Genomic DNA, 25188 nt, shown 5'->3' with positions numbered 1-25188 from the left:
GTCAACTATGTACAGGGTTTAAATGGCTAAACCAGAGAGAGAGAGAGAGATACAGCAGCGACAGACACAGGAGAGAGTTGAGTTAAAAGAGTGAGAGAGCCCGCCACCCCCACCCCCCAGGGGAGTGAAAACATAGCTGCCAGGTACCTGAGTGGCTTCAGGTCCTTGTCTGCTATATGTGTGTGCTGGTGGTATACTGGGAGTGCCTTTTTTTGTGACCGCTGTACTAGAAATGCCATCTCCTCAGCTGATGGATTATAATCACATCTGATTGCAATTGTCTCCTTGAGTCAGACTGTTAGTAAATGTGACATTCATAGTTCTGACTTGGACTTGGACTTGGCTGCGTTCCTCTCCAGATGTGTTTATAATCTGTGTTTGGGGTTGGAGGTGGGGGTGGGGGTGGGAGGGGACTCCAACATTTCTCCATTGAGTGGTCATGAAGAACGCTGCTGGACGCTGAACCTCAGCAGAGGAAAGAGACACTCGAGCCAAACATCGCATATTTATTACTTGACTCTCACTTTATCAAGGCGATTGCACTGGACCGAGATGTCACGGCTTATGAAATATTCACTCTTTCATGCAATAGCCTTGTTTGTGGTGTACGCCAACCCATTATTCGACTTCCATTCAGTCTCATTCTGTCTATTGACCTCTGACCAAGCTTAAATGTCATCACTACCAGATGTCCATAATGGTGCTTAACCTTCTTTCTGCCTGTGTTGTTACTATGAAGGCCCATAAGCAGCTCTGTTTCTGCCAAAAAATGCCTTACTGTGTTGTCTCATCACTTCCGGTTGTCCAGTGTCAGACCTGTCAATCAAACATGGTCAGCCTTGAGGCAAGCCTGGAGGTATCCCATTGACCCTCTCTGCTCTTCATCCACCATGTGTCTTTCGTTATCACAGTGGTTCTCAAAGTGGGGTCTGGGGACCACCAGGGGTCCTTGAAGGGGTTTCAGGGGGTCCCCCGGTAAAATGGCTGTATTTAGATTCAGATACAGTACTTTAATATCAAACTATTACAGCTCTATCAGCCCAGTTCTCTCTTCCTATCAGGTTCATTTGCCTTGTGTTGTTCTTGGGCTGATTGGTTTGCGCCATTTTGTCTTCCATTTTGAAATTAAACCAAATTTGACAAAAATGCTCTGAAATGAATTGAAAATAAGAGCAGTAGATTCTCAGTGTCTCACTTGCAGCCAGGGGAATGCAAAGCCAACTTTGCATTCCCCTTTAAGAACAAGACTGCTAGAAATATATACTACTATTCATTGTCTCCGCCAGGCCGAAAGGCATGGCGAGAGAGTATGTTTTACCCCCTGTCCGTCTGCCCGTCCGTCCGTCCGCCCGTCCGTCCGTGTGTGTGTCCGCCTGTGAACAGCTAATCTCCCGCACCGTTGGCTTGATCGCAGCGAAACTGTGCACACACACTCCCTGGATTCAGAACCTCTGCCCCAATTTTTTCACATGGGCCTGTTATAGCGCCAACCAGGAGGCCAATTTGTGCAAAACATATTTTTTGACAGTACTCCTCCTACATATTTTATCCAAACATCACGCAAATCAGTACACAGTATCTCTACAGTCATGTGATCAACACGGATCTGTCCAATTTTCCATATTCCATCCTGATTGGCTAAGGTTGGCTTCCAAAGTTTGCAGGATTAGTCCATTTTGAACTAAATGCCTCAAATCATGAACGCAGCTTGCTATTTCCGTGAAATTTCACACGCACATTCCCACTAGGCCGAGGAAGAAATGCCACTTGAAAATGTTCAAATCAGCCTCATGGTGGCACTATAAAAGGCCGATTTGCGTTTTTAACTATAACTGCACCGATCTGCGTGAAACTGCCCTGTATTTTTCACATTAGCCTTTTATAGCGCCACCAGGAGGCCGACTTATGTAAAACACATTTTTTTAGATTAAGCCTTCACATTTTATCCAAATTTTACGCAAATCGGTACACGTGATCTCTATAGTCATGTGATCAAGATGGATCTGTTTGATTTATCCTATTCCATCCTGATTGGCTAACATTGACATTTAAAGTTTGCAGGAGTAGCCCGTTTTGAACAAATGCCGCAAATCATGAACGCAGCGTCCGATTGCGGTGGAACTTTGCACGCACATTCGCGTTGAAGAACAAACGCCACCCTTTTAACATTGCCCTATTATAGCGCCACCAGGAGGCAGATGTTTCTTTTTTCTATTACTCCTACAAATTTTGTCCAAACATCATGCAAATCAGTACACATTATCTCTATAGTCAAGTGATCAAGATGGATCTGTCCGATTTTTTATATTCCATCCTGATTGGCGAATTCCGTTGCTGCCCACAATAACCTACCTGACCTGGCGGAGACCTGTGCTCCGAGGAGCACTTTTTCTAGTTAACTGTGAGTTTGAAAACATAGATGGCTTAGGGAGCCAATGGAGTTTAAAATGTTTCTGAAGAAGACCAAACAGGACATTGTTTTTTTTATGTTTTATATATGACGTTGTGAGACAGTGACCCACCTCTCAATTACAGCAGGCAGGATGACAAATCAGCCAACAGGTAACCAGTCCAACAAGAACAACAAGGAGAAGGAGAATCAGCAAGATGACAACACAGAAGAAGTTCAACACGATGAGCCCCCCAAACGGGACAAAAACGCCCTGTTGCTTGCACTCACTGTCTTTGGTATGGATGTTCTCAAGAGTTTTCAATTTCATTTAGCATTTCTATAATCAAATGTGTTCTCCTTGACATGACATGCTTCTTTAATGTTAGATTTTTCTCCCTTTTCTTTCTTACAAACTGATGGAGCTTGCGCAAAAAGGAATTTCATCCACATCTTTACACCTGTCAACAAGTGATGTGACAATAAAGTTGGTTCTTGATTCATGAACTACTCGATTTAACCGATTATAAAATATAATCAATTATTTAATAAAATAATCGATTAATAATCAATTAATATTTTGAGCATGTCATCATAGGTGAAATGCATCACATCGCGATGCATTGTGATCTTGTAGATCCACTATTTTCATTATTTTTGTACAATGAAGTATAAAATAACACGTGGTTACAAGGAATAACAAGTGGTTAATCGATTCATTGATATATCAAATTATATATATATGTTTTTAAACCATGTTTTTTGATTATTTGATTAATCCTTAAAAAAATTATAATAGAACATAATAGTTGCAGGCTTGCAGCCCTATATCTGTGCTTGATCGTTGACATATCTTTCAACTTGTTGGCTTTTTTCTGTATTGCTATGTTCTGTGTCAAAAATAGGCCTCAAAGTTATGTGGTGTGTTGTTTTTCAGCCTGTTTGTCAACAGTAATGAAGTTGACCAAAGCTTGATTTGAAGCAAACTTGTGCATAGTTAAATTAAAACATAAATTAGTTATTAGTCAGAGGTCCCTCCTCAGTCAGATAATATGATAATAATGTATCATATATATATTGTAATCACTCCTGCCTGTGTCTTAACTTGACCCTGGATGGCCAGATTTTCTATAGGTGATGAAAGATCTCTAGGCTGCTCCAAAGAGTGGGTTGAAAAGGTCATGGTCCCAATCAAGTTCAAGGTCAAAATGACATAATCAGTCATATTATCTCAGGAACAAAGAGAGACGAATACCAAGAGGGTTTGTGTCTCATACTGTATAACCCCGATGTGTGCAGAGCCGAATGGCAATTCAGACGCACGGTCAACGACACAAATGACTCCAGGGTGGGAAGCCGGGCGGGGAGGGCAATCTGTTGCTGCACTAGCGACTCCTAATACCAAAGGACAGATCATTTTTTCCATTTTATAGTAGGATAATTAAACCTAAGGGACCAGTCGAAATTTACAGAAGGGGGTCCCTGGAGGAAAATAGGTGAGGGTCATGCCTTTCTAATTTTAGTACAAGGGAGGGTCAGCTAATTTTACTTTGAATCCAAGGGAGGGTCATGCAATTTTGAATTGATAAACTAGTCTGTTTTTATATACATTTTTAGTACAGCAGAACAGTGGTCAATGACCCCTCTCTATTTCAAATGATACGAAGGATTCAAATCCAGTAACACCGTGGTCTATTTAGAATCAATGACGGTCGTTAACAAGCCATCAACGCACAGCAAGTGTGAACGACCCAGTCAAATCTATTCAGCGTCTTAATGATGGTGGTTGAACAATTAAGCAACACTTCAACAGGTGTTAGGCATATTAGAGAGATGCATTATCCCAATTTCCAACACAGAGATATCCTCTTTTAAGTGTTTTTGTTGCTCATAGAATTACATACACCAGGTAGGTTACAATGACCAATTTATAACTGGATATTCATAATCATTTGAAGTAATTCTGTGCATGTGATTCATTTGGATCTATATGGACAGTTGTGCATAGATGCCAGCCTAGCTCCACAAGTAAAACCAGAATCATCAGGCCATAATTGATAATTGTTAAGACTTAGACAGGGGCCATTTTCGAATTGCACAAGTACATGCAAGCACATGCGATTGATATGGGCACATTTCCTACTAATGATGACTCAACCAGGTAAACCGGTACAGTTTCCCTTTAAATTCTAACTCCCATTTCTGTGGAAGTATTTAAGGGAGGTTTTAGTGCATCAAGGTAAATACAGGCTTTTATTTGATGTATGATGACGCATCAATGTTGTCAGTTACTTGGAAGTCGGATGTCTGACCCGGAGTCGGATGTTACTTGGAAGTCGGATGTCTGACCCGGAGTCGGATGTCCGACTTCCAAGTAACTGACAACATTGATGCGTCATCATTACGTTACGAACCGAGTGCAGCCTAGTTATTTCCAACAGCTCAAAAAAAATCTATAATACCAGATACAGTATAATACCTTGTAAACAATCTCTGATTAGATGTAGGCCTATTTGAGAGTGCAGACTGGCATAACTGCTTTGACGCATGCATGTCACATTAACGAGCGTCAACAAGCATCAGCTGACACAGCACCTCCCCTCTGCAGTGCTTTAAACTGAAAGTCACTGGAGTCTGTTTAAAGACGCACTGAAGTGACATTTTCGGTCATTTTATTTTGAAGGTTCAGCCTGAAACGCCGGCTCAACGACTCTAAACCAATCAGAAGGTCCCATCCCTTCAGGCTATGGGACGTTGGATCTCAATCACTCCAGCCGTGGGCAACACGGCTAGTGTTTGTTTACAAGTGAGAGAGAGACGGCCAGTGAAGCGCGTTTGCTACTACCTGGCTTAGTTCTAACCTATAATGTTTTCAGATACATATTTTAGTGTGCAGATGAAGTTTAAAATGAGTAATACACTCATCTTCAATGAGATTCAAAACGGAGTATCTCTGTAATTAAAATCAGCTGTGTTTGAAGAACGTGCAGCTATGGGAATCAAACAGGTGAACGTAATCAAGATTCTTTTATATTCATGAAGGCTGTCTGATGTCATCACGCAGCACGTTTTCGTTTACAGGAAGTAATTAAGATTGGCTTTTTAGGGGCTTTAGATATAAAAATACACAAAAATGGGTTTTTTTCATTTTTTTGGGCATCTATTGTTAGGTGTGCCCATATGATGACCACGGATATGCTCTAAAAGTGTGAAAAACATATTTTTCATTTCACTACACCTTTAATCTCTCTCCAAAATATATATGATGGAAGACATGATTAATAATTACTGTGATTATGATAAGCTTTACATTTCGTATCATACACCATACAGTAAGAACTCCTATAACTTTCACCGGCAAAACAAATAAAGAAAAGAAAAATAATTAAAAAAATATTACGATACACTATGACATCTTGACAATACCTATCGTCACATTTTAATACCACGATAGGCTATATCGTGGGACAATATATCGTGACACTCCTATAGGCGGTGAGGGTTAATCTTTTTTTATTTGATCATTTGGGGAGGGTCATTGATTTTTATTTTTAGTCAAAGGGAGGGTCATGGCATTTTAGATCAGGGCACGTGCATTTTCTCCAGGGGTACCCTTCTTTAAAAATTGACCTGTCCCTAAGGTCTAATTTCTAAAATATAATATTGTTGTCATACTGTTATGTTACGCACAGTTTCTCCTCTCCTCTCCTCTAAGGTGTTGTTCTGGGCTCAACATTTGGCGTGGTGCTGCGGTATATGTCGGTGACAGAAAGCAGCACCCTCGCCATGATCTCCTTCCCAGGAGACATCCTGATGAGGATGCTGAAGATGCTCATCCTGCCCCTCATCATCTCCAGCCTTATCACAGGTTCTATACACTTAGCATAGGCCTACACATTTAGACACATGCATGCAGATATACAAACAGATGCACTTTACATATCTTGATGATGCAGAAATATTTCTAAATTCTTATTGTGACATTCACATAGAAATGCATACTCGCGCACACACCTTTCTCTGCTTTATTAATCTATGTTTCGGTCACATAGGGACGGACCTTCATCAGGTCAGGACTTCCTGATAAAAGTCCCTATGTGATCGAGACGTTGGTTAATAAAGCAGAGAAAAGTGTGTGCGGGAGTATGCATTTAATTCTGCATAAGAGTCAAGATGCCATGGCTCAGCCCTGATATCTATTGTTTTGGGTACAGCAGGGTACCTGTGACACAAGCAGCCTTCCTCTTATCTTGAGTATAACTATGGTCTGATCCCTGTATTCGACGCAGAACTACTTTACCACTGACCAGCATGTGTGTCTAATTCTCCCCATGAGATCATATATCATCATGTATTAAAGCACAACCACCACCTTGAAATAAGTGTCTCTGACTCCATTTGCCTATCATCAATTACTGATTGATCCAGAATTCCTCCAGTGTGCATGTTGATCTCTCATTGTATAGTCATATTGTGACCATGACTCTGATTAAGATGTACTAACTTTGAAATGTTAGTCATTTTTTACTTGGCACCTTTTTTTAATAAATGTCCAAGCTGCTCAGGTGCTTTCTTTCTCATATTGTGACCATTTGTCCTTTCAGGGCTTGCCGGTCTGGATGCTCGCTCCAGTGGCAGGATGGGCAGCAGGGCCATGGTATACTACATGTCCACTACTGTGATCGCTGCTATCTTAGGCGTCATCCTGGTCATCGGTATCCACCCTGGGAACCCCAAACTAAGGGGAAGGCCAGCTGCAGCCAATTTACCCCCGAGGACCCAGGACATTAATAGCATGGATGCCTTCATGGACCTGATCAGGAATCTCTTCCCAGAGAACCTTGTGCAAGCATGCTTCCAACAGGTAAAACTTAAGCGAGCATCACATGCTGAGTAGTAAAACACTGTGCACTGTTTTTCTGTGGAGACTGGAGAGAGCCGTGACGCCCAACCTAGTGGTGTTACTTTATGTAACCTTTATTTTACTAGGAAGTCACTTGAGATCAAATATCTCCTTTTCAAGTCCCTTTACTACTTTTAGGCGACAGGCACTGCCTGGAACTATTTAAAGTTAAAATTATTTCAACGTTGACCCATTTTCTCAATGACCTTTAAGTCATTTAAAGCATGTTCAATCAGATTATAATCAGAGTGCAGGTCACATCGGCTGATTGTTTTAGCATACCTGCTTGTTATGGTGTCTACGTCTGTTGAGTTCACTGATATGGTCATATAGATTAACAAGGCTCTCACATATTTGACATAACATTTACTGTCAGTCTCACTGGCACCTACTCCAAATTAAATGCTGCAATTAATACACTATTTTGAGACCACTGCTTTATGTTTATGCTACGTGTTAAGGACACATTGTTTGATTTCCATAACATGTACTGTCTACACCAGCTTGAAGTAATTCACGATGTCACTGTTAAGTCATTATTATGACATTGACAATTTTTGGTGATGCACACCCAAAACAAAACCATGGTAAGGTGCAGATAACGGAACGGGCCAGCTCTAAAGAAACAAGACATGGTCTAATAACAGTGTGGCTTCCCCGTGGATCTCTGATGTCATGGTGATGATGTCATATTGATGATCTCATATTGATGATCTCAGCCTTGCCCAAACATGGAGGGATGGCGTGCGGCACAGTGGATTTGAAATGTATGAATTCACAAAACTAAACCAGTGCCCTCGGACACCGGCCTACTCAGAGAACACGCAAGTTAGGAACGATGTAAGTTGGGAATGATGCAGTTGGGGAATGCATGCCCCACCCGGTTATGCAATAACCGTTGTTCCTGTTGTCACAGAGTGCTTACCCGTTGTTACCCAGTGCGGCAGCCATTACTACAGTACTAATAATTTTAGATATTACAATCAATGTTGATTTACAAATGGGCACCACTCAGAAACGATTCAAGTTGGGAATGCATGCCCCACCTGTTTATGCAATGCCCGTTGTACTTGTTATACTTGTTGTCAGAGTACTCAGTGCGGAAGATGTACATGGACATAAATAGATGACAGACAGACACCCAGACCGACAGACAGATACAAATATGTTGTGCATCACCTCATAAAAGAATGGAGTTCTATTGTGCACGCTACCATTTATATTGTTTATCCAATTTGTGAAGCCGATGGGTTGGGTTGGCCAATCAGGGAAGCCGATGCCTACATCCCCCACAGACAGAGATTCTGTGTGTCTTCCACAGACCACAGACAGACAGTCGAGACAGATACAGACATCTGTGGTTTTCTGGTTCTGTACAACCGCTGTTCTGACAGAATTGCCACTCTGCACTTTATACCCCCGGGTCATCTGCGACATTTGAAGTCAATTGGTTGGACGGTGCCAGAGTTATGCCTGGGAAAGCCACACATACAGACAGACAGGTTTTGTGAATTCAAAAATATTTACATTATGTGAAAGGTGATCAGGGATTGAATTCCTTGGCCCACTGGCAGTGTGCTTAAGAAATTTGGCGCTGATCGGTCCGGTGGTTTGGTTTATGAGATTAGGTGCAGACAAACATACAGACAGATACCCAGACAGATCCTCTTCTAGTCGGGGTCACCCCTAGGTGCATAATAATACCCTGAAAAAGACTATAGTGGTATAGGCCTACAGCAGTTTTGCTCTGATCTGTCTAGATTTCTATTTGGGCTTTTATGATTTTCTTCTATTACCTCCACAAAGGAGTAATAGTTTTCCCACCTCTGTCCATGTCGGTCTGTCTGTCTGTTAACAGGATATATTGAACAGTTTACACAAAACTTTGCACAAAACTTGATTGAAAGGTTGGTCGTGGACTCGTGGGCCAAGGAACAAAATAATGATTCACCTTTCACACCAATAGGCTCTATGCACAGCAGCCATATTGGGAATGAATTGGGCTTACTTCCTTCACAGGTGTTACCAATGATACTAATTAAGGCTCTGTTCCATTTAGTGTGGCATAGTGGTTGTCTTATTTTCAAGGACCCCCATAACTAAAGTGTACAAATGGAACCAAATGGACCCTTACGGGTCCATTTGGTTCCATTTGTACACTCTCAGAGTTACACACCCACATAAGGGGCCATTTGGGAACCAAAATGGAGTGTTTCTAGTGAGCCAACATGCACGATATCAGCACCCTGACCAGAATGGAACAGAGCCTTCATTAGTATCATTGGTAACACCTGTGAAGGAAGTAAGAAGAGGCCCAATTTCTTCCCAATATGGCTGCTGTGCATAGAGCCTATTGGCCCAAATTTGCGTTGGCATGCACATTTCTGAACAGATTAACGGTACACCGCAATACTTTGGAAAAAGGTTTATCATTGACCCAGGAAGAACTGACTAAATGGTCATATCATTTTGTTGCCACTGAGTGTTGGAACCCCATGATGTGTGGGCTAGTGCTGTAGTGCACTATAAAGTTATATTAGCCAAAAAGGAGATTTGGTGCCAGAAGCACAGCAACACACATAGACAAACACACCATGTTGGAGGTCTGTGCTCTACTGAGCACATTTTCTAGTTGTTGTACTTAAATGTTGTGTTTAAATGAGGGTGGAGGTGGATTATACTCGTACATTCTCAATTCCAAGCCATCCTTCTAGCTTTGACATGTTTTGGTGTCAGCCTAGTAACCTAATAACGGTCAGTTTGCTGGTGTGTGTCCAGGCCATGCAGGCCAGGAGAAGGCTCTGTGGGATTCATAAAGCACCACTGAGAGATTTAGCTTGTTTATCCAAGCTGATGATTTTTAAATGATAATCCAAGCCTCAATCATGTTGTGACGTTTGCCTTCTTTCATCCAAATCCTCTCTCTCTCTCTCTCTCTCTCTCTCTCTCTCTCTCTCTCTCTCTCTCTCTCTCATATCCCTCCCCCCTCTCTCTCATCTTCCCTCATGCGTGTGTCTCAGTGATTAGAAATAGTTGTGTTAGACTGGGTGAGGGTCAACCTTTCTGCCACTGCTAATCTCTGTACATCTGGGTTGCTGCATCCTTATTTGCCACAGTAAGGCATCTGCTGGCGGAGACGGTGCATCACTATGCACAAGCTCTCTTTCCTTTGCCCTGTATTCACTGTCTGTTTCTGTCCGTCTGTCATTGTCTCTTTCTTTTAGGAATGGGGGGCTAAGCGATTCTTTCAAAGTTATCATTAAGGTTTCAAGCCTGAAGGGCTGCCATTAAAAATAAAAAAAAGCAAAACACAAACTCCTACTACACTGTTCTGTAATCTTGGCAGACTCATGTCTGAACAAAGCTCTTTAAAATGTCTTCACAGGTTGTTATAGATATAAGCCAATACATTTGAAAGGCGTGGCCTAAAAGTTAAATAGCTTTAACTTCCTGAAAGATTCCTTGATTGATGTAAAACTTCATAGATATAAACCTCTTAAATTCTTATTTTTTCCGTCTACACAAAATCTCTTCGACAAAGCTTTTTAGCTATTTTTGGCCTATGTTCCCCCCAGATTATGGATGCAGGGGTTCAAGTGGTTAAATGCTGCTTGATAAGCAAGTGTCCAAAGGCAGTATAGCTTAATTAATTAATATAATTGTAATTCAGCAGACAAGGTTTCTGTTGCTGACACATCATACAACTTTTTTGTGAAGTCACACTCACACGTGTGCTCTGTGGCATTTATTCTGCATGTGAATCACTGACGCAATGTCCACTATGTGTTCTATTCAGGTCTCGACGGTGGTGAAGAGGGAATCAGTGGTGCCACCGAACCAAACAGAACCTGTGGTGGTCAGCACGAGGAGGCTGGAGTACAAATGGGGCATGAATGTCCTTGGTGAGTTCATATTCGTTTTTGCCTGCTTCATTCTGTTGAAAGACGAGAGCTTGAGGGACGATTGTTTTATGTTGTCTGTAACTTGCATGACGCTTTTGCTTTGATTGTTTTCCGAAGGCTTGATTGGCTTCTTCATCACCTTTGGGATATGCATGGGGAAGATGGGAGAGAGGGGGAAAGTCATGTGTGATTTCTTCACCGTCCTCAACGAGATCATCATGACAATGGTTTCCATGATCATGTGGTCAGTGGCTTGCTTTTTTCCTTTGCTAGGTCTGGACAATGTTGGCACAATCACAATATTTTTGACCAAATACCTCGATATTGATAATGTGGCATTAGCTGTTGGTGCATAATGTGGATATCATGACCAATAGAGGCATTTGTTCAGCTACCGTCTGATAAGTTCAGAATATCGTATCACTTTACTGTAATGCAGCCTTTAACACCAAGAAACATTACTGTTTAAACAATATCACGATAACCAAAATCCCAAACAGTATCTAGTGTGTGTTTGTTTGTGTGTGTGTGTGTGTGTATATGTATGGCCTTGTACAGTATGTGTTTGCAAAAATGCAAAATGTTTGCGACTGTATGCATGCACAGTTGTCTCCCTGTTTTCCTTCAAAATGCAGTGCTTGGACATAGTGGAGATACCACCCACAAAGACCAGTGACAGTGATGGATAAAGCGTTGACTGTGTACATAAGAAGCGCTGTGGGAACCAGCAAACAGCGGTGGACCGTTTAAAAACAGTGAAAATGAGAAGACGGAAGAGGCATACAAGAGGGCCTGAAAGACGGACGGTGAAGGACAGGGACAGATGGACAGAGACAGGAAGGAGCCAGAGAGCTAGAGAGAGAGCGAGAGACACCGGGAGAGACGGGGAGAGAGAGGGATTCCCCGGGACATGCCGGGGTCTGAGGAATGCCGAGGAGCAGCAGCAGCAAGGGGGGGCCAGAGCAGTGCTGTAGGCTCCCAGGGGACGCAGGGTGGAAGCTCTCCAGAATGTAATGCATCCATAGACCGTAAAGCAGTGGAGCCCCACTGGCAGTAAAGCAGAGAGCAGTTGCAAGGGGGACAGTGGGGGACGTGGCCAGGGTTGCCAGATCTGCTTATTATGATTTCCCTGCAAGATTTTATTCGAAAATAGCCGATCTGCAAGCTCACAACGCGTCACATCGCGACGCGTTGTGAGCTTGTAGATCTGCTATTTTCAAATAGCTGATGTATACGTTAAAGTGCTCGTGTGGCCCATAGTCGCTTCTTTTGGGCTGGTTTTCCTAGACCTGGTTGCTTGTTTCTCTCACAGAATCTGGCAACACTGGACGTGGCAAGATGCGTGTGAGTGCATGCCTTAGAGATCGATGTAAGCCTTGAGGCTTCACAGGACACCGGCTAGTAGCACCGCAGAGAGAGAGAGAGAGAGAGAGAGAGAGTCCAGTCGCACTGAGTGAGATGGATTTGGGGGGGGGTGTGGAAGGAAAAACAGCAGCATGCTTGTCTCGCCACTCTGCTAGGCCATCTAGATGAGCAGCTGTACACCAAAGGAATTGTACCCTTGCTCATATCACTCAGCAGTGTAAACATATTACTCATGAGCCTACGGAGTACAGGGCCAGCCAAACAGAGAGCCCAGTGTATACAAAACGCATATCACACGACACAACGCCTCCATCAGATCATATACACCACAAGCTCATATATGCTGCAACAACTGTCACCAGCAACTGACATCCGCCCAGTTACATGCAGTTTGTCACAACCTGATCCTAGTGCAGAGCCAAGCTGGTTGTGGGAGCTTCTCTGAAACTGGCCTTGAATGGAAAACCACCCATCAATTTGATTCCTATATCTCTCTATTCCCTATGTCCAGCACCAGGACAATTGGTATTCAGAAACCTGAACATATCTGAGATTAGACTCAGATATGCTGAACCGAGCATATCTGAGTCTAATCTCTCATGTTTTTGTGTACATTGTGGAGATGCTCTAATAACGATGAATAGGACGCTGATTTAGGAAACTTGTTGAATATTTGCCTTTACAATAACACGTACCCGTATCCCAGATGATGTAACAGTTATCTTTTCCATCTCAGTTCATTCTCCATGAGCTGTACATCGGTGTGACATCACCGATTAGGGGCAGGACTCAGGACTCGCTTGCTGCCAGGGCTAAAAGCTTGCTATTTTGAGGCAGTTGTAAATATTTACAATATAAAGTAGCTCTCCTTGATGCTACAATTCTGTGCCTTTTTGTTACGGGGCTACAATAGGCCTAACAATCTATTACTACGCTCATTTAGATTGCCCACCTGAGGCCTAGCGTGCCTGCAACCAAAAATATTTCCCTGTAATGTGTAAATGGATTTAATCTCTCCTCATACTGAATGAGCACTGATGAGCGTCAGGAACAGAACTCCAAGACGGTGATCAGCAGACGCAGTTTTCCCATGCTAGTATCACTGTCGCACAGTTTAGAAGGCTTAACTGGGCCAGTCCATTCTTCCAGTAGATAGCTCATATCAGGTTTAATGATAGAAATAGTGTGGATGGCAAAAGTCCAAATGAAGAATCCTTTTGTCTCCAAGGTATTTCCAGCCTTCAACTTTGTCTCTCAGCATGGTAATGCTCAGCACATACAACCTCTGTGCCTGCATGTCAACGTGTGAAGGTGTTGACATTGACAAGCATACTGTACAACAACTGAAGTGCTTATCATAACTTTTACTCTTGACTGACTTGGGATGTGTTGTGAACTGCATAAACCTAAATTCTCTCTGTTTAGCATTAGTAGTCTGTACCACATTTGATTTGGTTAACTTTTGTTCATTTCAGCTTTGATGATGGTTTTTGTTTACTGTGTGCACAGGTACTCTCCCTTTGGCATTGCTTCTCTGATAGCGGGAAAGATCGCAGCCATCGGTAGTTTGGAGATAGTGGCCAGGCAGCTCGGCTTGTACATGGTCACTGTGATTGTAGGCCTTCTCATTCATGGCGGAATCATCCTTCCTGCCATATTCTTCGGTGTCACCAGGAAAAGTCCCCTGACCTTCTGCAAAGGAATCTTCCAAGCCTGGATCACTGCTCTGGGCACTGCCAGCAGGTACGGACCTGCATAGTGTGTGTGTGTGTGTGTGTGTGTGTGTGTGCGTGTGTGTGCGTGTGTGTGTGTGCGTGCGTGCGTGCGTGTGAGAGAGAGAGAGAGATTGTGCTTGTGCATGGGTGAATGAATATACTTGCATGTACTGTATATGACGTGTATGTGTCTCGTGTTTTGTTTGTTTTGTTTTTCATGGTCAGACAAGCCTTCAACAATTGCTGTAATTATTATGATTGAATGGCATATCTGGGTATTTGCTTTTCACTCATTGAACTGGGTTGAATTGCAGATGGCAGAATACTAAATACTATATTTATGCAACTGAAACGGCAACCCATGGCAGCAGGGCCGTAGGTGTCTGAATTCGGGTTATCGTGGACAAGTCCATGTCTGACAGATTCTGTGTTGTAAATGTTTAAGCCTCTGGATTAGTCGTCACTGGACAAGCTGGCCCTGCCCTGCATCCTGTATCCTAGCTTGGCTTGGCTTGCCCTGCCTGGGATAATGCTGAAAACATGAGTATGGGTAATCCCATCAACTTTTTCTCTAATTATATTATGATGACCCAGGCTTTGCCGGGGCTGGAATCAAATTCCTTTAATTCATATGTTGGAGGATTGCAACACTGGCCTGCACCAGCTGTTAGGAAGAGGCTCTCACTCTACTCAAATTTCTCATGCTCTGCAGACTTTTTTGTCTCTTTTTTTGTGTGCTTCTAAGCCAAATTTATCAATCTCCCCTTCCTCGCTGTCTATTGTTTTCCACTTAAGCCCTACTCTCTGCTTAGGATTTCTCCTCACCACCTGTCTACCATTATACTTTCCTGCTTTTATGCCTTTGAAATGAATCCAACTTTTGTGTAATTTTAATTGGCAGAACTTGTTTACTTATCAGCCTCTTCTTCTTCCACTCTCTCAGCGCGGGGACATTACCCGTCACCTTCCGCTGTCTGGAGGAGAATCTGAAGATTGACAAACGCGTAACGCGTTTTGTGCTGCCCATTGGCGCCACCATTAACATGGATGGCACTGCCCTGTATGAGGCTGTGGCGGCCATCTTCATCGCCCAGATGAATGACATCAACCTAGATTTAGGACAAATCTTCACTGTCAGGTAAACCCCCTGGAGGTGGTTGGCTTATGCACGCGCGCGCACACGCGCGCGCACACACACACACACACACACACACACACACACACACACACACACACACACACACACACACACACACACACACACATAACATTTTTGGAGGCATTTTAACTCATTAGTTTGTGTTTTGTACAAACTACGTGCGGTAGTTTCAGCGTGCACCCGAATAGACTCAAAATAAATGATTGATGTTATTATGTGGTGGGATCATTTCTTTGGTTTCGGCAAAACAGTCTACCCAGAGGGGAGCCACTCTATTTTGATTAGATACAGCCCTGCATGTCGTGGCCACAATTACGCTGTCCAAGGGCTGCTGTTCACCAACTGCTGTTTCATCATCTGCCTACCAGATAGTTGTGGAAAAGTATGAGCACCATATTGTCTGTGGGTGAAATTGTTTTAAAATTAGCTCCATATGTGTGCAAAATCTCTATAAGCCTCTTCTAATACCCCTGCCACAGTGATATGTCAATTAGTGTTGTAGCTAGATTTGTAACAAGGAAAATGAAATACAGTCTTCTTAGATGTGTATTATTCAGATGAATGATTATTTATTTGTTGATTTATCCTTTTAACCGAAAAGATTCAATTCAATTTTTTTCAAGAGTGCCCTGGCTAAGAAAGTTACAGGTACAACAACAAATCACAAAAGTTACACTAGCAAAAATACAGTAGGCAAGTCAAAATTGAGTCCAGGATCACGCAAGGGTAAATATGCTTGCTTATCATAATGACAGCAGGCATTAAATACCAGGCATTAAATAATGTTTTATCTTGGAACCAAGCGTAGCCTGCAGTCACATCTGGTTGCGTCTTAATCCCCTAAATATGGACACATCAAGAAAACCATTATTTTCCCTTGTGTTGCCAAACACAGATTACTGTCTGGATAAAAAGGAAAAATAAGTGAGGTAATTTTATTTGTAGAGTTGTAATGTGAACAAAACATAATATAAATGCAACTACTCACTTGACACTAGATAAAATGGTTTTATGTTTTGTAGCTGTCTTCGTATTTATTTTTATCTCTCTCTTTTATCTAATTTCTCCTCCTCAGTATGACTGCAACCCTGGCCAGTGTCGGGGCAGCCAGTATTCCCAGTGCAGGCCTGGTCACCATGCTGCTGATCCTGACAGCCGTGGGTCTGCCCACTCAGGATATCAGCCTGCTCATCGCTGTTGACTGGCTGCTGTGAGTCAGGTGTCTGGGGGGTAGGGAGGGACGTCTGTCCCTGGGCCGTAGGGGCACGAAGGGGGTCGGTGCCTAGTTATAAGCAGTGTAAAGCAGGGAATTTTGGGAACTCGTAAGTCACAAGTTATCAGTAATTTATTTTCAGAAAAATGAGTCAGATACGTTTCCTTTTGGATGTCAAGTTATGGCATTGATATGTCATGCTTCTGCTCTACAGCACACAATAGCAATAACCTGTGTCTATTCAGTATCAACAGCACAGTATGTGAGAGAGATTGTTCATGTCAGATTTTTTGTTTTATTTTCCATAGAATGGATAGGGGTTTTGTCTTGTGGACATTTGTGAACAAATATATCAGTAATCACACTGTAACAGGACTTTATATTGCTGTTCAATCATAATGTGCAATCAGGTTGTGGTTTGCAAGTGAGAGTCACCATTATTTAATTGTACTGTGTAGGGCTGCAATTGATTATTCATCGATTATTTTATTAAATGATTACGATTACCGAATATTGATTAAATCAATTAGTTCGATTAATTGTTGTACCCCTACTGTGTTGGGCGGAAAAGCATGAAATAGATAGACGACATCTAGTGTTTTTCTTCAGTACTTCCAGTTCCTGCCACCATGGAGGCTGGGGTCCCGTGGTGCCTCTCTCTGGCCTGGCCAGGTGTTCCAATGAACACAACTGGCCATTTTTGTGGGTGGGGAGCTGGCAGGGGAGGGAGCGTGTTCCTCCACATGGTGTAACTCCTCACTGTCAGATGAAAAAAGAAGCGAGTGTCGACTCCATGTGTTTGGTTGTCTACACACCGGTGGTTTTCAAACTTTTGGTGCCCAAGGGCCAAGGCACACCAATGGGCAAGTCCAAATATCTAAAATATATATAAGGAACATTGCCTATAATGACATGCCCAAAATATGAACCCTATGTTTTTAGGGTATACAATTTGAATTTGTTATATAAGTAAAAACTAAAAACTAATCCTAATAATGTGTGGTTGCCGCAAAATCCCAAGGCATACCTGGACTTGTCTAACGGCACACCAGTGTGCTTCATGCACACCGTTTGGAAACCAACACCCTATGGTTTACACCCTCCCCAGACCAGGCATTGGGGGTTGGTGTTGACGGGGGACTATGCAAACATGGGGGAAATAGGCTTTTGGGATGAAAAAAAAAGAAAAGCAACTAAAAAGAGTTGAAAAAGAAAACATAAATTAAAAAGAAAAAAAGATGCAATTCATCCGTTTTACTTGTTGCCACTTCATACTTTTTGTTTGTGCAGTGACAGGATGCGTACTTCTATTAACGTTGTGGGCGACTCGTTCGGTGCTGGGATCGTGGACCACTTGTCAAAGGCGGAGCTCGCTGAGCTCGACATGGCAGAAATGGAAATGCTTCCCGAGGAGGAAGAGCTCGACTTCCTCCCTCCTCCTCCGATCTTCACAGAGATGGACCTGATGGACCCTGTCAAACCACCAGAATTACCCCCACGCTCCCCTCGCCCGCCCAAACTGAACCACACCGGCCCCACCCTCTCCCAGTCGCTCTCCATGTCCTACTCACCAGCCCGTTCAATCCGCTCTCCGTCACCGCAAACAATCTGCTCCCCCTCCCCTCGCTCTGTCTGTTCCCGCTCCCCCCGACCCGCCTTCCGCAGCCCCCACTCGCCATGCCTTCTGCACAGGGTAGAGCCTGGCTACTGTCCCGTGCCCAGCCATGATAACCAGGTATCACTTTAACGCTAGCCTCTGGTTCTACAGTTGCAGAACATACTTAGTCACGTATTAATATGGTATATAATATGGTGAAATAATGTATTCTTTATAATGCCTGCATTTGTTGCAGTTCTGCCATTTTGTCTGTTCTCTCTCCTTTGTGTGTCCAGATCACAACGCTTCCCCGTCCCCACAGAGAGAGGGACAGGGAAAGGGAAAGGGAAAGGGAAAAAGAGCGTCTACGATTCGAAAGCGAAACGGAGGAAGAGTTGGTGATAGAAATGAGCGACGGGGAGGAGAGTGACGACACTGCATATGATAGGAGGCATGCCATTCCACTGATTGACCTGCCTTGATGGGAGCCCTCCATGACAAAGGTTTCTCTGTACATCTGCTTCCGTTGTACTGCCACTTCCCCCATTTTCATAGTTTACACAGTTCTCCACTGTGTTGCAAAGGTGTGGTTATGGGTTCCAGGGCCCACAGTGGGTTTCAGGCACATGAAATGATCACCTTTTAGAGGTATTATTGTTTGATTTCAATGATCTCATTATAAGCTACGGCTTCAGCCTACACCTTTTCGGTCCATGAATTGTATTATTTTTCTTCCTTGGAAATGTCAAACTCTGTACATGGCTTAATGACCGAAATAAACTATTCATTCATTCATTCATCTCGGTCGATATGATTCCTGTTCGATTCGAGTAATCAATACGTTTATTTGCAGCATAATATTCATAGATATTATGTTGCCATGGCAACACCCTTTAACCACTTATATACTTCAATGACCGTAGTGCCCCGGGGGTCTAGTGCGTAGCAAAAAAACCTGAAGGGGGGCATCAACAAGTGTCACTTGGTAGCGGCGGACATCTTGTTGGGTCATAAACAGCTTGACTTAACATTGATTCTTACCCCGCCAATATGTCAGCTACTATGCCACGCCCCCCGCCCCCCCCGTGTTGACGACACGTTGCCAAGCACTATAGTAGGCCCGCTCCTTTTTCCCGTCTACACCAAATCTCTTCGCCGAAAATAGCCAGAGGCTTTTGCTCAATGTTTGTAAAATAAGACTTTAATGGGGATTGTTTTACTCGCTTCAAGGTTCAAGGTTCATTCCTATTTACAGTTGCAGAAATCGCTATCTTGCTGCCGTCATTTCATGACCAAAGTCATACATCCTTCATGTAATTTGCCTGATACCGGTCAATTGTATGTCTGCCCCTGATGAGAGAAGTATTGTGGTGTTGCGGCTAGATGTATTTATTTATATAGTCTTGTTTGGGTAGCATTCAGGAAATGCTATGAAACTATGAAATCTCTTCAGTTGTTCACTTGTATACTGTATAGTGCCATGCATCTCTCCTTATACAAGGAAGTGAATGAAAGAATATCACTCAAGTTACCTCAAGAATATAAACTGCATTATGTAAAGACTGCGCTGTCAGCAAACATTATAGTTATGCTGTCAGCTTCCTTGTTTAATCTGTATTCTTGTCATTTGTCCTCCACTTTAGTTTAACCAAATTCTCCCCCATGAAGTGTTTGTCATTTACTGTACTTGGTCTATTGTTTTGTAAGTTATTTTGTGGTCTGGTTTCCAAAATGCTGATAATTAGCTGTCTTTGCTCAAATGCACAATACTTGTTTTAAATTTGTTCCATGTTCTAAGTTATTAGGCCTACTTTACTTTTACTCATATTTTTGTTCTTGCGGACTTCTTCAAGATTGTAAAACAACATAATCGGGTTTTATCATACTTTACCTTGTACCTTCTCTGTCTCCGTGTCTGAATTGCCTTTTGTTTCAAACAGAAAATCATTGACTGCCTCCCCAAAGTCTTAAATCGGTTTTACAGGCCCAGATGTGTAAGATATGTAATAAAATCTTGGAGATTTATATGAATGACAATTCCATGGTATTTTTGTGCCGCTTAAGAACCTTGTAAACTGTGATGGAATTGGGGGGGGGGGGCGGTGGAACACACAACAGTGTGTGGTGACTAAGACAGAGGACAAATTATGTGGACAGCAATGATATTGGATGCTGGCATTGCGATGAACGCCACAGTGATTACACGCTTACACAAGAAAATTACACACAGTACTACATGACATGTACACACAATGTACAACAACATACAGATGAAGACACACATAGTACCAACACTTAATCCTCTCAAAGAAGAGCTGGGGATGGGCAAGGCGACAGAGAGTGAAACATGGGAGAGATATAGGAGGGCGGCAGATGGCCAGAAAGACGTCAATCCTTCTCATTCTTCCCTGACAGCATAGGGGCATTGTGGATGATTGCAAAGGGGACTGACATTAGTGCTGGTCCATTTCTATCTATCCCTTTCTATGACCCTAGAGCAGGGGTCTTCAACAGTGATAGGGACTTTTATCTTTATTTTTACATTAACCACTTGAACACTAGCATCCGTACTCTGGGGGGAACATTAGACAAAAATAGCAGATCTACAAGCTCACAACGCTTCGGCAAACAGGTTTGGTGTACAGGGAAAAAAGAGCATACCAAGTACGAAGCCAAAGGCCAAGTTTGCAAAGTATTGAGGGTTTAAGTCGTTAAATGTCTGAAAACACACATTTAACATGAATCCAATATGTAGGGTCCCTGCTTCATCTCTCTCTCAGCTAAGGGGTCCTTGGCCTGAAAAGCGTTGAGGACCCCTGCGCTAGAGCATCATATAAACTAAAGGGATAGATGGGAAGATAGTGCAAGAAGAGGACAAAGATAGACGCTTCAGGTCTGCAGGACTCTTCCTCATTTCCCAGTAGCAGTGTTGGATGGGTAACGCAATATTATTGAACTCACACATTCATGATGCACACTAAAGACAATGCAGTTTGTCTACAGACTTATATTTGATTTAGCAAAATATATACCCTGTACCAATAGATGGTGCTGCAGCAGAGTTGTTTGTGTGACATTTTAATACAAATAGAATATAATGCCATTCTTCTCTATTCCATTTAGACTAATCTCTTCCATTTAATGTTATGCCTAGTCCTTTTCTGCTTCATTTAAGGGTGTTTTGTGAAAGTAACGCAAAAGTAATATAATGCATTGAATGTAATAAGTAGCATTTTAAAGTAACTTCCCCAACACTGATCGGTAGGCATATCAAACAACATTGTGAGTTATTCACACATAGACCATAATGCAAATAAAAACTGCCCACAGCAAAGTTACAACAGCTGATGATGTCTGTGAAATAAAACTAATCTCACCCATTGCATGTAGTGTACAACTATTGATTATGTTTTCAGCGATGAATCCATCGATTGCTTTTTCAATTAATCTAATAATTGAAAAGCAATTTTTGTAAAAATATGTTTTACATCTTTCAGATATCAACGAATCAATTAACCACTTAAGGGTTCTTTTTTACTTTTACATTTTTTCTATAAGAAGATGTCTCAGCCATTATTCACCTTGATTGCAAAGACCTATAAAATTGCTCACTTAGACTAAGTGTTATTCAGTGATCTTTGTTTAAATGTACAAAATGTAGTTTGGACATAAGTGATTTGTATGTAAAATAGATGTGACTTTAGAGGTATTTAATTAAGCACCTAGCCCAAGGCCTATTTTCAGAATATTTTCTAAAATGTTGTAAATTATTTGTAAAACTGCCAGTCTATAAGCTAACATGCAACGTAATGTGAGCTTATATACAGTAATCAGCATTATTTAACACACAACCAGTAAAATAACTTTTAACAGCATAACAGAGACAGCGATCTGCCTACTTTATTGGCAATGATGAAGAAATTACTGAACATGACAACACCTTCACTCAACTCATTGAATTATGACAAGAGCGTTCACACACTGGGTGCACTGCGTAGCATTCTACCAGTCTGAAATACAACTAGAAAAAGTGCTCCTCGGAGCACAGGTCTCCGCCAGGTCAGGTACGTTATTCTGGCCTCCTGGTGGCGCTATAATAGGCCAATGTGAAAAGGGTGCCATTTATTCTTAGGTCTTTCACGGCAATCAGACGCACTGCATTCATGATTTGAGGCATTTTGTTCCAAAAATGTGTTTTGCTAAATTAGACCTGCTGGTGGCGCTATAACAGGCCAATGTGAAAAGGGTGGCATTTCTTCCTCGGCCTAGTGGGAATGTGTGTGTGAAATTTCACGGAAATCGCAAGCTGCATGCATAGTTTGAGGCATTTTGTTCAAAACGGACCAATCCTGCAAACTTTGGAAGCCAACCATAGGCAATCAGGTTGGAATGGGAAATCGGACAGATCCGTGTTGATCTCATGACTATAGAGATACTGTGTACCGATTTGCATGACATTTGGATAAAATCTGTAGAAGTAATGTAAAAAAATGTGTTTTGCACAAATCGGCCTCCTGGTGGCGCTATAACAGGCCCATGTGAAAAAATTGGGGCAGAGGTTCTGAATTGGCATCCAGGGAGTGTGTGTGCACAGTTTCGGAGCGAACGGACCAACGGTGCCGGAGATTAGCTGGTAACACACAGACAGGACACACGGACACACGGACGGACGGAAGGACGGACGGAGGGTAAAACATACTCTCTCGCCATGCCTTTCGGCCTGGCGGAGACAATTAAGTGTTGTTTTCATAGTTTGAGTACTACAGTACTCAAACTATAGAAAGTTGGCATAAACCCAATCCATTGCCAGCATGAGTGATGTCAAGTTTTGTGCAGTGGTGGTGTTTTTAGAACAACTTATGCCATCTAGAGGCATGAGGTGTTTATTGCATGATGTTATGTGATATTATGTTTATTTATTTGATATGGACATCACAATTACATTGGACGAAACCAGATGCATTGTTTAAAGTGTATATAGCACGAGTGCTAATTTTCAACACCTGTCAACAGGAAACCTTTCAAAAATAGAGCAAAACCCAATCAGGTACAATAATATATATATATATATATATATATATATATATATATATATATATATATATATATATATATATATATATATATATATATATATATATATATATATATATATATATATATATATATATATATATACACTAATATATAAACTAATAATTAACATAATCAAAATCAAAATCAGACCCAATACATTAACTTGTGAAAGCAAAAGAAGACATAATCATTCAGATAACCAATCAGTATACATGTGAGCACAGTTGATTTGATTTCAAACATAATTTGAGTCCTCTGTTAAACACATTACCATCCTTCTCTAGTTTTAGAACTATAGGCAAAGAGTTCCAAAGGTTTACCTCCTTTACTGAGAAGGCAGACTGTCCGAATGTGTTCTTGCTTATGGGAACAATACAGTCACCATTTGTTGATGCTCGTGTAGTTGCTCTACCAGAGCTCTGACGCCTACGAAACATGATTATGTAAACATTTTAAAACCAATTTGATAGTACAAAAAACCCACAACATTTTCAAAAGTAAAAAGGTTTTCTTAAAATACCACCATGGTGCCATCTCATCGGTTTCTGATCCATGATTTTTATAACCTGTTTGTATATTGATGTTAGCCTAACAGTTTGAGAGCATTGTGACCATGATGTAATGCAGTATGAAAAAATCATAGCATGCATGTACAGCTGTGCAGTTTTACATGAGAAGTCCCTTCTAATATGACGAAAACAGTTTAAGTTCGGTTTAACCTTCTTGCATAATATGCTTTACCTGCCTTTCAATTTTTTTATTGTTATCCAAAATAATTCCCAAAAATTGTACTCATTTCGGCAATAATTTCATTTTGGATTCGGACCTCAAATGCATCTGTAACAGGACTGTTACGTATTGAGATGCACATTGAAACTGTTTTCTTGACATGGACTAGGAATGTGTACTGACACGGTTAGTAGTCTACACAACAATATTACGAATGGCACATGGGGACACACGGACGGACCACATCAGAAACGTGTACCTCTACCTCCCACTACGGGTCACAGACAAGGTCAGAGAGAGAAGGATGCTGGCTGGGCACTGTCATGCACCCAGAACTGGTGGCAAGCAAACTGAACTGTGGGAGCCAACCCAAGGCAGTGAAGGCACAGCCAGGAAGGGAAAGAGGCGCACCACCCACGTAGACGTACTGCAGCGCTAGACAGGAGAGTGTGGAGGTCAGCGATTCAAGAGTCCCGAGTAGACAGACAGACAGACAGACAGACATTTTAGTTACTTTTGCTTTTTACTAAAAGTCAGAAATCACTGTTGCAGTTGATAAAATACAGTTGTCTTTATTAAATAAAGTAAGACACATCGACATGGCTCACTTGCAGTCACTCTCACCAGAACAAATACAGATACTACACCCGCGCGTGTGCATACATACAAGGACAACCCTCCTCCCCAGCACATTGAGGATTAATAAGGCACAACTTTTCACAAATCTGTGCAGTAGAAGTGCATCTACTAGAAGAACTTGTATTATTAGTATTTATAGTACAAGTAGTATTGATGGTAGTGGCTTGTTCTACACCAGACCATTGGGGTTCAGTATAGCTCCCAGACAATATTTGCCCCTATTCTCTGCACTGTTAGCGAGACAGGCCACGTTTTAATGTCCATGGCAGCCCTGTGGCTGGCCCAAGATTAACATTCTCGGCCTACCTATCCATTACATTATAGCATATAAACTGACAAGTCGTAGGCGTGATCTTGGCCTTCACTGTAGCCCCCTGACCAATCTCATAGTGTTTCACCTGTCAGCAGAAGTTTACAGCACTGTGATTCTGTCATACTGTGTATCTCTATCTCTCTCTCTCTCTCTCTCTCTCTCTCTCTCTCTCTCTCTCTCTCTCTCTC

General features: G+C 42.1%; 1 protein-coding gene across 1 annotated transcript; it reads left to right on the top strand.

Moving 5' to 3' along the window:
- Positions 1-2543: 2543 nt before the first annotated feature.
- Positions 2544-18725, top strand: slc1a9 (solute carrier family 1 member 9; the record flags this gene model as incomplete). The annotated part of the gene is made up of 10 exons (XM_084072668.1): positions 2544-2688; positions 6105-6257; positions 6994-7253; positions 11089-11194; positions 11312-11438; positions 14069-14302; positions 15218-15412; positions 16509-16643; positions 17937-18381; positions 18540-18725. The coding sequence occupies 10 exons, from the start codon at positions 2544-2546 to the stop codon at positions 18723-18725; spliced, it is 1986 nt and encodes a 661-aa protein (XP_083928794.1).
- Positions 18726-25188: the final 6463 nt, after the last annotated feature.

Source organism: Gymnoscopelus microlampas (assembly GCF_963454915.1).
Source record: "Gymnoscopelus microlampas genome assembly, chromosome: 11".
NCBI classification, from domain to species: domain Eukaryota; kingdom Metazoa; phylum Chordata; class Actinopteri; order Myctophiformes; family Myctophidae; genus Gymnoscopelus; species Gymnoscopelus microlampas.
The sequence above is the reverse complement of the archived record's forward strand: the minus strand, read 5'-3'. Positions and strand labels throughout refer to the sequence as shown.